Source organism: Quercus lobata, chromosome 4, assembly GCF_001633185.2.
Source record: "Quercus lobata isolate SW786 chromosome 4, ValleyOak3.0 Primary Assembly, whole genome shotgun sequence".
Taxonomy (NCBI): Eukaryota; Viridiplantae; Streptophyta; class Magnoliopsida; order Fagales; family Fagaceae; genus Quercus; species Quercus lobata.
The window spans coordinates 15,853,334-15,871,475 of NC_044907.1; the positions used below are offsets into that span (position 1 = coordinate 15,853,334).

The following is an 18,142-nucleotide window of genomic DNA, read 5'->3' on the forward strand; positions in this document are numbered from 1 at the left end:
TGGGAAGCACAGAGCCGCCCACATTTAATGAAGACACGTTTCACCTTCCAAGGCTCCAAGAACGTGTCTCGGGTAGACGAAGAGTCTCTGGAACTGATAGATGACAAGGATTAACAAGTTTTGACAGAGGCCTGATGTCATCAAAACCCTCCTCTCTATTTGAGGATCTGGACAGTAGGATTTTAAGGGGCTATTGTGAGGCCAGAGAATTTGTGGTCCCGGCCCACTTTCCATTAGGGCCTAGGACTCGCGCCAAGGAGAGTAGTTGTCGAGGACAAGTAGTGAAAGACCAAATAGCCTAGAGGTGCAGCCGAGAATGACCCTGCCCTTGGTATCCCAAGTTCTAAAAGGGAAGAACGACATGTCATCAAAGGCAGCCTCCAAAGCGCTCCCAGAAGAAAAGGCGAGTAGAATGGGACTTGCACGGGGGTACAATGTGGGAGTAGTTCAAGGAGAAGATGTCACCTCCGCATTGAATGCGCCAACAAACATCCTAACCACATTGATGGGAAAAGACTCCTGAACAGTGGGAGGCGGCTGATGGGACAGGTACTCGAGTAGTTACCTGCCTGATCATCAGATGGAAGGTTAGGATCAACTGAGAAGGGCTATATAATGTAAGGGCTTATGCGCCAAAAAGGGGGGCTGGAACCATGGTACCCAGAAAGTAAATGGAAGAATAAGAACATTAAGCTCAATGGACAAGGTCCATGGATAAACTTATTTCACCTCTATGCATCCACCATGAATACCATGACTAACCACTGTCCGGTGACCAAAGCCCAGCCTTTCAATCCACTCTCTACAAATTTTATTATTTGGGCCTTTAACATACGAAACCAATATCAATTTGGGATCGTTACAAATTGAGTCCTTACAAGTGTGATTACTTCTTTATTTAATTGAGATCTTTTGTTCAATTTCATTTAAATTTTGCCACTAAAAAAATATTTTTCTGAAATGAAAAAATATCTTCAAAATTAATAAAAATATTTCATAGATATTTTATGTGATATTTTTTTCATTGGTTAATTGCACAATTAATGGCAATTTTTTAATTGAATTGGATGAAATGCCTGAATTGAATAAATATGAAACTTAGAGGACTCAATTGAACGAAAGTAAAGTTGGATGACTAAAATTAATTTTAATTAAACTTAGAGGATGCAATTTATATTTTAACCTAAATTATATGTCCTATAACTATATTATTCAATAAATTTAAGACACGTCCAATTTGCAATCTCACATAATTTTACCAAATGATGAAATGATCTAATAGGCCAAAAACGAATTAACCCATTATGATAAATTAACCAATTAATTTAGCCAAGTGAATTAATTAAGTTAATTAACATGCAAACGCGTGGTAGCACAAACAAATCACCAATAAACTAAGTATGCAGCGGAAAATAAATTGACACGGTGATTTGTTTATGAATGGGGAAAAACCTACACGGCAAAAACCCCACCGGGTGGTATTAAGGTCACCACTCCCGGAATTCCACTATTATCACAACAAGCGATTACAAGTAAAGGAATCCCAGTACCTTATACCAACCTACAGTTAAACCCATACCCTAATACCCAATTGGACTTGTTCTGTAGTGACAGTTTCTCCTTTTGATGCATGGCTCCCAAGTACATGACTAACCAATTGTGCGGATCCTAGTATGCGACTTCAATCACCAAATAGAGAAGGTTGTTGGCTACAAAGTTCTTCAGTTCATCCCAACGATGAAGATCAAGAAGATGCTTGGTTACAAAATCCTACGGTGCACAAGCACAGCAACTTCTTTACAAGAATGACGAACTAGGGCAAAACCGTGTCTCCGGTCACAATTTGCTTGAACAAACTTTGCTCAACACTTGTGCAACTTGTATCACCTTTGACGGCCCTTAAAATAATCATTTTATATGTTTAGGGTTGTGAGAAAAGAAAGCTCAAACACATAATCACATATTAGAGTCAAAACAGAACTGAAATTCTGTGTTTTATAAACCTTGACAGATACCCTATCTGTCGAGCAGCTGTTGAGCCACGGGGCTGAACAGCTCTTTAAGCTCGATAGATGGCTAGCTGTTGAGCTTTAATGACAGGCACTTTTCAGCTTGAATCTTGAACAGACTTGCATGGCTTCAACACTTGATCATCAAACAAAGTTTCTGAAGTATTAAACACATCCTAGATCTACCCAAATACAAGTAAAGTGAGTTTTGTCAAAGGATAAGTCAATTACATAAAATAGTGACATATGTTCCTAACATGTGAATCACATATGTCCTAACATAATCTACTATAAGTGATCCATCACTTTTACTTTTTATATAAATCCACCACTTATTTTCTATAATTTATAATCCACCACTTCAATAAATTACAAAATTGGATGTAAACTTGCTAAAAGAAAATTGAGTGTGAACATAGTATTTGGTGCATTTGACTTCTAAAATTGAGTAGGGTTACAAGCTCTGGAAAATATATTTCCAAACTATTTGAGAGTAAAATCATTTAACTCTCAATAAAAAATTAACATGACTACATATTTTGAAATTTTGAGAATTGGATTGCATGTTCTTTATATTTTTAATATGCATGTCAAATTTTGCTCAAATTGAATATTGTTTTTTATTTTATCCATAAACTTATTTTTTATGCATAATTTAATGCTATAAAAACTTGAAATTTAGACATTTGATTGATGACATAATTTTTTATGTTTGATTTTATTGAAAAATTGCAAATATAAAGGATGTAATAAGAAAATGCAAATCTAATTATGAATTTATCATAATTCAGATTCAATAAAAAAATATAAAAAGAGTGAAAAAACAATTTTTTCCAATATATATATATATATATATATTTTTGATTTTTTTTTGTCCAATATTGAATGAGGTATAAAGGGGAAGTTTCCTCCCCTTTTTTTTATTATCAAATATCCCTAATATTAGTGGAGAGGAAAAAAGAAGATGTCTCTATAATCCCTCAAGACCTTGTAGCCAATGTGTTCTTATAAATTCTCCCTGAGCACCTATATGGTGAAATCAAACCATCTATTTTGACAAAACTTCACCGAATTGCACCTCTTAGCAAAAAAATAAAATAAATTAACAAGCTGTGCCACTGTGCATGGGGCTTTACCTCATGAGTTCAGCTCCACCATCCTCGTCTTTTTACATGCATGCTTTTATCCTTCTCTTGTGGTGTGGCTTGTTAGTCACCTTTGTAGTTGGTGGGAATAATGAGACAAACTGATTAGTGCTTGAGTTCAAAGCCAAGATCACTAATGATCCTTTGCAGGTTATGAGCTCTTGGAATGACAACATCCACTTTTGTCAATGGCGAGGGGTCACCTGTGGTCGCCGACATCATAGGGTCATCGTGTTGAATTTTCCATCTGTTAGGACATATGTGTTTCACTTGTTAAGAACATATATCATGATTTTATGTAATTGGCTTATCCTTCAACAAAACGCATTTTACTTGTATTTGGATAGATTTAGGATGTTTTAAATACTTCAAGAAACCTTGTTTCAAGATCAAGTATTGAAACTTTCAAGTCTGTTCAAGAAAATAAGTTCAAAGTGCAAAATCATTAAAGCTCGATAGCTGGTCGACAGCTGCATCTATCGAGCTTAAGGAAGTTGTTCTACATTCGGTGTGCTCGACACCTTCTCGACAGCTTCTCGACACCTGCTATCTGTCGAGGTTTAATATTTTCAAAATTTCAATATGATTTTCTTGGGATCTATGAATATGTCTTTGGGCCTTCTTTTCTCCTAAACCTAGACATATAAAAGGATCTGTTTAAGGGCCGTCAAAGTGTTCACAAGTTGCACAAGTATTGAGCAAACTCTGTTCAAGCAAATTGTGACCGGAGACAAAGTTCTTGCCCTAGTTCATCTCTTTCTCTTGAAGAAGTTGCTGTGCATGTGCACCGTAGGATTTTGTGACCAAGCATCTTCTTGATCTTCATCGTGTGGATGAACTGAATAACTTTGCAGCCAACAACCTTCTTAGTTGGTGATTGAAGTCGCGTACTGGGATTTGCGCAATTGGTTAGTCACGTACTAGGAGTCGTGCATCAGAAAGGGAAACTGTCACTACAGAATAAGTCCAATTGGGTATTGGGGTAAGGGTTCAACTGTAGGTTGGTAAGGTACTTGGACTCCTTTACTTGTAACTGCTTGTTGTGATAATAGTGGAGTTTTGGGAGTGGTGACCTGAAAATCACCCAGTGGGGTTTTTGCTGTTAGGTTTTCCTCATTCGTAAACAAATCACCATGTTATTTATTTTTCGCTGCATATTTAGTTTATTGGTGATTTGTTTGTGCTATCATGTGTTTGCATGATAAATTGGTTAATTAATAACTTGGCTAATTAATTAATTAATTTCTATCATAAGGGGTCATTCAATTTGTGGCCTATCAAGTGGTATCAGAGCAGACACACTCTGATTAGGGTTTAATATTTGCTGTGTTGATCCATTGACCCCTGTTTGTCATGGATAGAGGACAGTATTTAATTATACCTCCTTTATTTGATGGCACTACCTATGCATACTGGAAAGTACGCATGAGAGCTTTCTTGCAGTCTTTAGATAAGAAAGTGTGGCAAGCTGTGGAGTTAGGCTAGACTAAGCCTACAGAAGCGCCAGCCGACTGGGATGATGCCAAGATTAAGGCGGCAAACTTTAACAGCAGAGCCTTGAATGCATTGTTCAGTGCTATCACCAATGAGAAGTTCAAGAAGATATCCTCCACTGAAACTGCCAAGGAGGCTTGGACCATTCTCCAAACAACCTATGAGGGTACTAAGGCTGTGAAAGACTCAAAGCTTCAGAGGCTCTTTACATGCTTTGAAGAAATAAAGATGGAGGAGGATGAGTCTTTCGATGAGTTCTGTGCCAAGCTAAAGGACATAGTGAACTCAGCCTTCAATCTTAGGGAAATCACTCATGAACCCAAGATTGTGAGGAAAGTGCTCAGATCTCTGCTGGAGAGATTTCATGCCAAGATTATGGCAATAAAGGAGTCAAAGGATATTGACAAGATTCCTCTAACTGAGCTAGTTGGAAACTTGCAGACCTACGAGTTAGGGTTGACAAGAATAGGCAAGTCGGGTAAAAGCAAGAGTATGGCACTGAAGGCCAAGAGCAGTGAAACAGATGAATCTTCTAATGATGAAGATTCCAAGATAAAGTCCTACATCACTAGGCAGTTCAAGAAGTTCATGAAGAACGCCAATGGAAAGGGTTTCGACAAGGACCGCAGGCAATCCAGTTCTTCTCAATCTAAAGGCCAAGACAAAGGAAAGAAGGATGCTAAGGAAGGTGGTTAGTACACTGTTCCCTCAGGACCTAAGTGCTTTGGGTGTCAAGGATTCGGTCACATGAAGCATGAGTGTCCTACATACCTCAAGAGCATTGGGAAGAGCGAGGCACTTGCTGTTACCTTGAGCGACACTGAGCCTAAGGATGATTCTGACAATAAGGATGACAGAATCTTAAATGCCTTCATGGCCATGGTCAATCCTACTAATGGGATTGTTAAAGATGTGGTTGAAGAAGAAGAACTGGTGGAACCTAAGTTTGAGAAGATGGATGATCAAGATGACATCCATACAACCTATGAAAAGCTGTATAAGCTCTCTGAAAAGCATGAGAAATTATATAGGCTAACCACCAAGAAGCTCAGTGATGTGGAACTTGACTGTGAGGAGCTTTCCACAAAGTTTGATGAGGTTAATCAGACTATTGGAGCACTGAAATTCGAGAACAATTTCTTGGCTGAGAAGACTAAAAAGCTTGAAGCGGAGCTGTTTCAAGTCAGAGCTCAATTGGAGAGGACTTCAAGCACAGAGCTAGATGAGATGCTAAGCCTTCAGAAATTTGCTTTAGATCAAACAGGCTTAGGGTATGGTCTTTCTTCCTCTAATACTGCTTCTTCTAGTACTACTGTTTTGTTCCTCCTGCTAATAATGTTAAAACTGAGAGAAATGAGATTAAAACTGAATTAGCCAGTGAGAACTTAGACAAGGGTAAATATATCTTAGGAGCACCCCCTACGCTTGAGAAGAAAGATGTTAAAAATCCTAGGGCTAAGAAGGCTAACTCTCAAAAGCCTAAACAAAAGAAGCAGCATCTCTGTCATCATTGTGGAGCTACCGGTCATACAGGACCAAATTGCTACAAGTGGCTTGCCACTCAATAGAGCAACGGCTTGATAGCATCTAGGAACCAGAATCAACTTCAATCTTCTCTCGCTCCCCTTGGTGATCTTTTCAAAGCCCTCATGTTCCTTTCGAACTTGAACGGTTTTAATTCTTCCCCTTCACCACCGGTTCAAGGGTTTGCTAAACGGAAAGGTTCTTCCAAGGTATGGAAGGAAAAGGGCTCCAAGTGATTCTATCTCTTTTCTCTCTCTCTCTTCTTGTTTTTGTGTGTGCATTACCTATGTGTTTTGCTTTCATGTTTTGAGTCAGTCTAGTTTTATGCTTTGTTTGTTTAACATGTTTTTGTTTGGTTATTTTTTAATTTTTGCTTTGTTTTTGTTTTTCTTTATAAAAATAAAAAAAAAAATTGAAAAATCAGAAAAATACAAAAACAGTGTGTGTTTTGTACATTGGTACTTGTGTACCTTGGATGGTCATTGAAACAAAGTCTTCTAAACTTTGTATCATTTGTAGCTTAGATGAGCATCTCTATACACAACTAAGCAAGTGAGCTTTGTGGCTCGTGTTTGTGATAAGTACGATTAAGTTGTCTCTTAAACTTAACATGCATATCACTCTTTTTTACGGGAAGGACTAAAAACTCCTGAGAGAAAGGCATAAATAACCATTTCATCACTGTTGCCTACCAATCATAATAAGACACTTGTATGCTTTGACATAGCAAAAGTGCAGTGTCAATGACATTTGTGTGCCTAGGCATAGCAAAATTTGAATTTTAAATATCATTGGGTATTTCTTTTCTCTCTATAATAAGCCTATGCATGATATGTTTAAAAGAAAATATGCAAAGAAAATTAAAAACAAAAAGATCAAAAATGCTTTAAATATGATTGCAAGCGTGTATTCTAGGAGATGTGGGAGTTATAGGATGTACCTCAAAGGTGATAGTCCCCGTCAAGTAGTTATGATTGTGTGTGAGTTAAAGTGATTTTCTCATATCTCAAATCGTCATAACATGCATACACTTATGCAATCTTGCGATATTTTTCACACACAACATGCAATTCTTTGCTATTCTTGATACATGTGCAGGTATAATGTGATTTGGCCATCACAAGGTTTTACATATATTAATGTATGCTCACTAAACTGTCTAGACTTGTTTTTGAAATATAAAATTGGTTAGACTTGTTTAGTGTGTGTGTGTGTGTGTGTGTGTGTGTGTGTTTGTGGAGATCCATGTGCTTAAATTTTCATTTGAGAGATGATTTTAAGAGCTTAATATGTTGATTGGATCATTGGTTAAGTTGCATGTTAGATTACATTCATGTTTGTGTTTTTCACATCTTGAAAAACTGTTTTTAAAAGCTGGCTCGACACCTCCTCGATACCTGGCTATCTGTCGAGCTTCCTTATGCTTTTTCTTATCACAATCTCGCTTACACCTCGATACCTGGTGGATCTATCGAGATTGGGTTTGTATGCTCAATAGCTTCTCGATACTTGGTGGATCGATCGAGCTTCTGTTCTAAAAACTGGTGTGCTGATCCTCGATACCTCCTCGACACCTCAGCTGTCGAGGTGTATTTTCTCGACACCTCATTGTCAGATCCTTCGATACCTGTCGATACCTGTCGATACCTGCATCTGTCGAGCATTACTGGCTTTCCTATATAAAGCCCATGCGCGATCCGGTCTTCATTTTCATCGATCTCTCTCTCGATACTTCTCTGTTTCTCTCCCAAAAACACTCCAATCTCACTCCTATCTTGATTCTCAAGGATTTTCTAAGGTTTTTCAAGTTTTTCTTCACTTGGTAAGCTTCTAATCCTTTCTCATTCATGCATTTCATGTTTTGAAACCTAGGATTTGGGGTTTTTGGAAATTTTTGGGTTTTCTCAAAATTGATGAAATTTCCTTGAAATTTTGGGTTGGGTTTTCACTTAAATGTGTTTAAAACCTCATACCTTGCATCACATTAGCATTATAATGGTCTTGCCATGCATTTAGATGTGTGCTATATGATTGTGTGCTGGTAGGTTTGGTTTGGGCTAAGCCCATGATGCAAATTCTTTTGCATGTCACATGTTCATGCATTTCCCATGCATACGTACTTCTTTTCAATATATTTGATATATTTGAAAATGTTTGGGACTTTTTTGATTGTCTTTCTTTCTCTCCCTCTCTATTGTTTACGTTAGTCGTGTCTATGACACCAAAGCATAAATCCACTCCAGCCCGAAATTCTCTTCATTCTGGTGCTTCTTCTTCATCTGATCCTACCTTATCTCATATCTGGTTCCGTGATGATGATGCCTTTAAGGCATTTTCGGAGAACTTCTCTAGACGAGGCATTCATTCAGAACGCCGAGTCATCTTGTCTGATTTTGTAGACACCGACCTTCCCTTTGTCATTCACAGTAGAGGATGGGAGTCACTGTGCGATGCCCCGGTCACTTGTCCTCTTGTGCTGATCCAGGAGTTCTACTCCAACATGCACAGGATTGATTGGTCTATACCTCTTTTCTTCACTCGCGTTCGAGGTACGCGCATTCCTGTCACACCGCAGTTAGTTGCGGATGTGCTTCAGGTTCCTAGGATAGAGTTTCCTAACTATCCTAATTGTAAGCGTCTGAAGACTGTGTCCAGGGAGGAGCTTATGTCTACTTTTTGTGAGCGCCCTACTTCTTGGGGTGAGCGTCTTTTTACACCATGTCGACCTTTTGCTAAAGGTCCTAGATTCATAAACATGGTGATGACTTTTGTTTTGCATCCCCTCTCTTACTATAACTCCATCACAGAGCCTCGTGCTCGGTTTTTGTTGTCTCTTCTTGAGCATCTTACCATAGACTTCCCTTCTCATTTCATTTTGTCTATTATAGATGTTTATCTAGATTCGGCGACCCGTGATAAGCTTATCTTCCTTCCGCTATCACGAGGATTCTACGCCATTTTTCTGTTCCTTTTCCCTCATCCGACCACTTCATCGTCATGTGTGCCATAGATTATGCTACTGTTGAACGTAGCGAGGCCCAGCTTCGGTCGCCGTAGTTGGATTCAGCAGCTCCTTCCTCTCATTCCACTCCATCCCGTTTGGCTCCATCCACATCGGCTCCTTCTTTCTCTTCCAGCAATGTGTCTTTAGGAGATATTATGGCGCAGCTGCAACGCATGGATGCTTGCCTCGATACACTCTCTACGGAGTTGTATCAGGTGAACATTCGTGTAGATCGTATTGCACGATGACAGGCTACTCCTTCACCACCTTCTCCTGTGGCTTCTGCTTCTGAGGATGAAGATGATGATGATGGTGATGACGATGATGCTTCATATGATGATGATGGAGATGCTAGCTCTGCCGATGAGATGTCTACTTAACACTCTTACCCTTTGTCATTCGTGACAAAAAGGGGGAGTAGTTGTGGTATGAGAGTAGTCCATCTTAGGGGGAGAGTTAGTATAGGATCATTTTGTTAGGGGGAGTGTTGTTACATTTTTTAGGAATGTAGTGAGGATAGTATGTATCTTTTCTTTTCTTTCCTTTTAGATACATTACTCTTGTACATGAGGTCTTGTGACCATTTATAGACATACATTGTACTTATCTCTTTCTTTATATTGATGTATGTTCTGTCTTTCACCTACCCCCTCATGTGTTGTTTCTTTTCGCTCTTTATACACATGTTTCTTATACTTGCATGCAATTTATTTATTTCTGTTTCACACAAAGTTTCCTTGATGTGTTTTGTTTAAAGTGTTTCAGAAATACAGATTGTCAAAGTCTACTTGCCATAAACTCTCTTCTTGCAAAGTTTTTCAAGAGTTTATGTTAGGATAGATTTTATTGTATTCAACGAGTGAATATGAGTTGAGTGATTTATGACTTTTCTCATATGTTCATTTGTTTGTTGTGGTTTTGTCACGGATTGCCAAAGAGGGAGATTGTTAGGACATATGTGTTTCACTTGTTAAGAACATATGTCATGATTTTATGTAATTGGCTTATCCTTTGACAAAACGCACTTTATTTGTATTTTGGTAGATTTAGGATGTTTTAAATACTTCAAGAAACCTTGTTTCAAGATCAAGTATTGAAGTTTTCAAGTCTATTCAAGAAAACAAGTTTAGCGTGCAAAATCATTAAAGCTCGATAGCTGGTCGACAGCTGCATCTATCGAGCTTAAGGAAGCTATTCTACATTCAGTGTGCTCGACACCTTCTCGACAGCTTCTCGACACTTGCTATCTGTCGAGGTTTAATATTTTCAGAATTTCAATATGATTTTCTTGGGATCCGTGAATATGTCTTTGGGCCTTCTTTTCTCCTAAACCTAGACATATAAAAGGATCTGTTTAAGGGCCGTCAAAGTGTTCACAAGTTGCACAAGCATTAAGCAAACTCTGTTCAAGCAAATTGTGACCGGAGACGAAGTTCTTGCCCTAGTTCATCTCTTTCTCTTAAAGAAGTTGTTGTGTATATGCACCGTAGGGTTTTGTGACCAAGCATCTTCTTAATCTTCATCGTGTGGATGAACTGAAGAACTTTGCAACCAACAACCTTCTTAGTTGGTGATTGAAGTCGCGTACTGGGATTTGCACAATTGGTTAGTCACGTACTGGGAGTTGTGCATCAGAAAGGGAAACTGTCACTACAGAACAAGTCCAATTAGGTATTGGGGTAAGGGTTCAACTATAGGTTGGTAAGGTACTTGGATTCCTTTACTTGTAACTGCTTGTTATGATAATAGTGGAGTTTCGGGAGTGGTGACCTGAAAATCATCCGGTGGGGTTTTTGCCATTAGGTTTTCCCCATTCGAAAACAAATCACCGTATTATTTATTTTCCGCTGCATATTTAGTTTATTGGTGATTTATTTGTGCTACCACGCGTTTGCATGATAATTTGGTTAATTAATAACTTGGCTAATTAATTAATTAATTTCTATCACAAGGGGTCATTCAATTTGTGACCTATCACCATCTTCGAAACTGGTAGGCTCCATATCAGCACATGTTGGTAATTTAAGTTTTTTGAAAAATCTAACACTCCAAAACAACAGCTTTCATAAAGAAATCCCTCCAGAAATTGGCCGTTTACACAGATTGCAATTCCTATTTTGCACAATAACACGTAGTGGCAAAATTCCAAGCAACATATCTGGTTGCACCAACCTCAAAACCATTATTGCAAATGGCAACCTTTTGGATGGGGAAATCCCTGCAACTCTTGGCACTTTGTCAAAACTGGGATATATTTCTTTTGGATCAAATAATTTGACAGGAATTATCTCACCTTCTTTTGGCAACTTATCATCTCTACAAGTGTTTGCTACCTATCTTAAGAACTTGGGTGGGAATATCCCTACTTCTTTTGGCCAATTGACGAAGCTTATATATATTGGTGTGGCTTCAAATAGGTTGTCTGGAAAAATTCCTCCCTCAATTTTCAATTTGTCTTCGATAAAATATTTTGATGTAGCATTCAACCAAATCCAAGGGCATCATCCGTCTGATATAGGTATCACCCTCCCAAATATCGAAAAATTAAGCGTTGCCATTAACCAATTTATTGGACCTATCCCAATTTCAATATCTAATGCCTCAAATCTAAAGTTACTTCAATTTTCCGGAAATAAACTAAGAGGAGGAGTTCCTTCTTTGGAGAAGTTAAATGGAATCTTAGTTTTTGTCATAGGCTTTAACAAGCTTGGAATTGGAGGGGCAAATGACTTGAGTTTTCTTTTTTCTTTGACAAATGCCACATATCTGACTATATTGGAGATAAATGTCAATAACTTTGGGGGAGAGTTACCCAAATGCATTGTGAATTTCTTAACTAATCTTAAAAAAAATTTCCTAGATAATAATAAAATATCTGGCAAGATTCCTATTGGGATAGGAAATTTGACCAATTTGGAGAGACTAGACACGTAGAATACTACATTATCAGGTATATTCCCTTTGAAATTGGAAAGCTTCATAAGTTACAATATTTGGCTTTATTTCAAAACAATTTCTTTGGGAATATGCCATCCTCTCTTGGAAATTTAATCTTTTGATAATCTTGTATTTAGGTGAAAATAATCTTCAAGGAAGTATCCCCTTAAGCCTAGGCAAGTGTCAAAATTTGAATGTTTTGAGTCTTTCTAATAACAATCTTAGTGGTACCGTATCATCTCAAATTAGTAGCTTCTCATTCTCACCAGTTGCTGTAGACTTGTCAGGCAACAAATTTACTGGTGTCCTTCCCATGGAAATAGGAAATTTAAAAAATCTAGAATACTTTGATATTTCTAAAAACTTGTTGTTTAGTGAAATTCCTACAAGTCTTGGTAGCTGTGTAAAACTAGAATTTCTAGTCATGAGAAGAAACTTCTTCAAAGGAGTCATTCCTCCATCTTGGGAATCATTAAGAGGCCTCGAAAGTTTAGATCTTTCTAACAACAATTTTTCTGGCAATATTCCAAGATTTTTGGAGCACTTTGACTTCTTGCAGTTATTGAATTTGTCTTATGATCAATTTGAGGGTGAGGTACCAACAAAAGGAGTTTTCAATAACACAAACACAACTTTGATTAAGGGAAATAAAAATCTTTGTGGAGGCATCCCAAAGTTTGAGCTCCCCATATGCAAATACAACAAGTCCAAGAAGAGAAAGTTGATTCTTTCCTTGAAGTTGATAATCTCTATACTTTCGGGGCTTCTTGGAGTAACTTTGGTGATGTCATTTCTACTTCTCTTCTCTTTAAAAAGAAAAAGGAGAGAAAGTAGTTTAAATAATTTAGGAAATTTACTTTTAAATGTGTCTTACCGAAGTCTCCTAAAAGCTACAGATGCATTCGTCACCACTAATTTAATTGGTGTGGGTAGCTTTGGATCTGTGTATAGAGGAATTCTAGATCATGATAGACGTAAAGTTGCTGTCAAGGTGTTCAACCTTTTGCACCATGATGCTTTCAAGAGTTTCATTGCTGAATGTGAGGCTTTGAGGAATATCAGACATCCAAATCTTGTTAATGTACTCACAACATATTCAGGTAATGACTACCAAGGCAACAATTTCAAAGCTTTGGTATATGAGTTCATGAGTAATGGAAACTTAGATGAGTGGTTGCATCCAATCACCAAAAAAAAAAGAGCTTCTTCAGGAACGAATGTATTTGAATCTTCTTCAAAGTTTGAATATTGTCATTGATGTTGCAAATGTATTAGATTATCTTCATCATCATTGCCATACACCAATTGTTCATTGCAACCTCAAGCCTAGTAATGTTCTTCTCGATGATGAAATGGTTGGACATGTTGGTGACTTTGGCTTGGCAAGATTCCTTCTTGAGTCCCAAGATTGTTTCACTAATCAATCAAGCTCTATCGGATTAAGAGGAACAATCGGTATGCTCCTCCAAGTGAAAATCTTTACAATTTCTTAACTTTAAATTCTTTTTTTTTTCAAAATATTTGAATATACTTTCAAGCATGAGAATATAACTCAAATAAGTATGTCTTGTAGATGATAGAGCATCTCTTGAAAACACCTTTCTGCTTGTGATATAGTTTTTTCAAGTTATATGCCACTAAAGAGTTCCTTCAAAACTTTTTGAGATTATATTTTTCACTTTTCTCTAATATGAAACTAGATCAATCATAACATAAAAGTTATGTCCAAATTGCAGAGTATGGTATGAGAAACAAGGTGTTAGCTTATGGTGATGTCTACAGTTATGGTATACTATTGTTGGAGATCTACACAGAAAAAATGCCAACTAATATCATGTTTAAAGATAGCTTGAACATTCATGAATTTGTTAGATCAAATTTGCCCGAACGAGAGATTGATATCACAGATCCTATTCTTCTTTTGGGAAGAGAAATTGGGGAAACAAGGATGAACGATACTCACAATCAAAATGGAATTGGAAGGCCCAAAATTCAAGAGTGCTTGATTTTGATATTTGGAATTGGAGTTTCTTGTTCCATGGAATTCCTAAGAGAGAGAATGCATATTAGTGATGTTGTAGCTCAGCTCCATTTGATTAGAGAAAATCTCCTCAAAACTAGAATACGCTAAGAAAGACTTCATCTTATAGCTAAATTTTTTATGACACTCTCTCCAAACCTTTATGGAAAGAGGGGGCTCATATAGCCTACAAAATGCCATGTGCTTGTCACAGTACTTTTTTTATTCTAACAAAATTGATAATATTGATGCCCTGTGAAATTTGATTACTCGATGGTAATATTCATATGATTAAGATTCATGCAATTTGTTTTCTATGATTTAGAATAAACTCTTTTTTGTCCCCTCTCCCCTTGGTATGTTTGTTGAAAAACACAAAACAAAATGAAGTTTAAGCTATTTTCGATTTGGTGACCATCATATTCTCTACCACAATGATTTTGACCATCTTACACACTCTACTTTTTATAGAGACACCTTTTTATTCTCCAAGTATAGAATTTTAATGGGTAAGAAGTTTAACTAATTTACTGGGAAAGATTTAGTTGTTTATAATCTTAACTATCCCACAAGTACTTGGATAACCATATCTGTGCAAGCCTAAAACGAGACTGTTGGGCTCAACCTCACTTGGGCTCACAATTTATTTGTAAGGTGGGCTTCCAGATTTTCTACTTTGGGTCGGTCTCGGCACAGAGACTCAGTAATATTCCTCCCCTCTCTAAATGACTGTTTTCACTCCTTTTTTCTGAACCCCTTCATTCTCCCCAACTTCTGCTATTTATAGCTTAGGTTAGTGGGGAGATCATGATTACTGCCATCGCTAGTGCAATTGAAGGTCCAATATTATCTGTTTTAAGTGGGTGTTTGGGTGAGAGTGGGATGTAACAATTATGACCTTGGAACTTGGTTCCAGTTTAGGCGAATATGCTCGGTAATGGTGTTCCCCGAACATCCCATGACTTGCCCGGACAGGGTTTATATGATTGTTCGGGAGGTTCTATGCCGAGCGCAGCTCAAGATCCGAGGCCCAAAACTCGTTCTTTATGAAGGCAGTTTCAAGAAGTGTTTAGGGCGATGGGGCCATTCCATTGGGCCTGAGCCCAGGGCCCAATGGGTCTTGGGATCTTGGTGCTGTACAATATCCATAAAACATTTAATGAATTTGGGATTCGACAATTGAACCTTCTTGCATTATTATGAATCCTCTTACTAGCAAGACTAAAACTAAAATGGATGGTTGTTTTCAAGCTATGGGAGATGAATAGTTGTTTCAATTCCTTAATCTTGAAGGGAAAACCTCATTCACCGCATAGCATTAATCTATTTTGGAAACTAAAGCATGTTCTTCCGATACATAGAAATGATTTCCCTTAATTCAATGATTTAGAGAGATAATTGTCTTCCTTGAATGCCAGTACAGAGGGCCAATGACCCTTTTGGAAGGTGCGATCATGACTTGAGGAGGTTTTGATTTTGTATAATGTTGGAACTTGGATCAAAATAAGATTTGTAGCACCTCCTTTTGTTTCTTTTAGCAATCACTTATTAGTTTATCTTGTATTTGTCCTAGTTTGTTTTTTGTTTTTTTTTCGTAATCATATCTGTGGAATAATTTGTAACTTTAACATTACTTTAAAAAATAATAGAGACTCCGTGGATGTAGGTTTTCATGGCCGAACCATGTTAAAATTGTTGTCTTCTTTCTTTTGTTTGCTTTCATTTTCACAAAGGAATGTCATAGCTTGGAGCCCTGGATAGCTCCAGCAACCAAGAATTGCTTCTAGTATGGTAATGAATCAAATGATTAGCTCCTTTGTCACTGCAAATTATTAGCACTAAATCGGATATGTGTCACCCATAATTTGATGATTATGTACAAGAAAAAGCGATACGTACTTGCAAGATCATACCATTAAGGTTATTGCGAAGCACCCAGTAGTTTCTTGTAGATCTTGTAATGAGATATTTTTTATTCTTAACAAGATTTTTTCTCCAAATAATATCTTTTGAAGTTTACTTGAAATAAATAGTGAGTATATTTCATAATTAATTTAGATTTTATTTTATGAATCTAACATAATACAACGTATAATGTTATTTTAAATTTTAAATAATTTGACACTAGTTAGACATTTAAGTTTGTAACATTTAATTTCAATGGAGAAACCAATCTATTTCCAATTCAAGAAAAGAACCAAGGAATGGTCAAAAGTGAGAAGAATGTATGTAAAACATACTACATGTGTCTTAAATTTAAAAGTTAACTAGTCGCAATGCAATGCGTATAATTATTTTGAAATATAGTATAATGTATAATTTATTCTTTAAATTTTATTGTTGATAATTTGTTCTCTTTAAAAATTTAACGATTTCTAAAAGTAATTTCTATCTCTCTATTTTACAAATATATAATTGTATCTTTTTTTATTATTATTATTTATATTGTTCTTTTTTGAAGTGGTCCATTTTCTTCTAATTATTGTTATTATGCATTATACTTTCTTAATTTCTTTTGATACAGCTAAAATTTTTAAGTTTCAAATTTCTCATTCCCTTAAAGAAGATTATCATGATAATCAAAACTTATCATATAATTACAATTGATATTATTCAAATAATTTATAATACTTTCAACCCAAACTAGTTTTTTCTCATTCTTACTAAAGTGGACCGAGATGGATGAATTGGACTAAAAATACTGAAGTAGATTGAAATGGACTGAAATAGATTGAATTTGATCAAAATGAACTGAAGTAGATAGAAATGAATCGAATTATACCGAAATGGACTGACATGGATCAAATGGACTGAATTGGACCGAACTGAGCCAAAATTAGAAAGAATTGGACCAAAGTGAACCAAAATTGACCGAATGACCAAATGGATCAAATTAAACTGAAATGGACCAGATTGGACCAAAATGGACTCAATGGACCTAAGTCAATTTAATACTAGTCTATTTCTTAAAGCAGCTCCAAATTCCCATCACAATAAACGGTATGCGTATTTTTCAATATGAATAGTTTTATGATAAAACTCTCTTATGCTTCTACTCATGAATTCAATATCTGTGTGGTATTGAATATCTGTGATAGAATTTAAGACTTATAAGCTTGAACTTTTAAGTATAACCTTTACATGACCAGATAAGAGAAGGAAAAAGAACCACTACACACCCTTGGCATGATGGTCATTACACAAGTATAAGTGCTTGTGAAATATGAGGGAGGCAAGGGCTATTCCAGGAGGGAGTTTCACACACACAAACACTTAGATTAGACTAGACTACTAGAGTAGAATTCTATTTCATATAAAATAAAATAAAAGGAAAAAGAAAGTATTTTTTTCTCATAATTAAAATTTCAAATTTCTATTGTTTCATAACATTGAGAGTTTTTCTATAAAATAGCCTTAAGGCTTGTAGCATAAATGGTCACTCATTTTGAAATTTCGATAAAAGTATTAAGGGAGGAGTAATGGTATACACAAACTATTTACAACATCTTTACAAAATGTTGATTTGACCAACCTTTTATTGGTTTTCATATAGGCCCACTATTAAGATCATTTTTTCATTTACCAATAATTACTTATCATATTAGCAGTTTGCAAAAAAATTTGTGAAATAATTTGTATTTCTAGCATTATTCTTAAGAGAAGAGTATACTTAAATTTTAAGAATAGCTTTAAGGCTAAAGATAAAATTAGAGCTTTTGCTTTAAAGCTCTTTAATGTACTGGTCCAGCTTCTTCTTCTTCTTCTTTTTATTATTAATTCACATAAATGTTTTTTTATTTTTTAAATGAGACATAATGATCCCAAATTTTAAAAGATAATTGTTACATTAATAATAATAATAAAACAACATTGGTCATTGATTGAGTTTTTTTTTTTTTGGTTGAGTAAACAGTAATACTTATTAGAACACACACGAAAATAGTAATATTAGTATTTTAAATCGGATTTATAATATATTATTTAACCAGAGTACATTAGGGGTTATAAA

The 18,142-nt window shown here is 36.1% G+C and overlaps 1 protein-coding gene across 1 annotated transcript; it reads left to right on the top strand.

The window, feature by feature from the left end:
- The first annotated feature begins 5,521 nt into the window (after nt 1-5,521).
- LOC115984692 (putative receptor-like protein kinase At3g47110) lies at nt 5,522-14,244 on the top strand. Its single transcript, XM_031107710.1, has 7 exons — nt 5,522-5,643; nt 8,525-8,768; nt 9,428-9,488; nt 11,173-11,694; nt 12,251-13,213; nt 13,389-13,568; nt 13,850-14,244. Exons 1-7 carry the CDS (start codon nt 5,522-5,524, stop codon nt 14,242-14,244), a joined length of 2,487 nt encoding a protein of 828 aa, XP_030963570.1.
- Nucleotides 14,245-18,142: the final 3,898 nt, after the last annotated feature.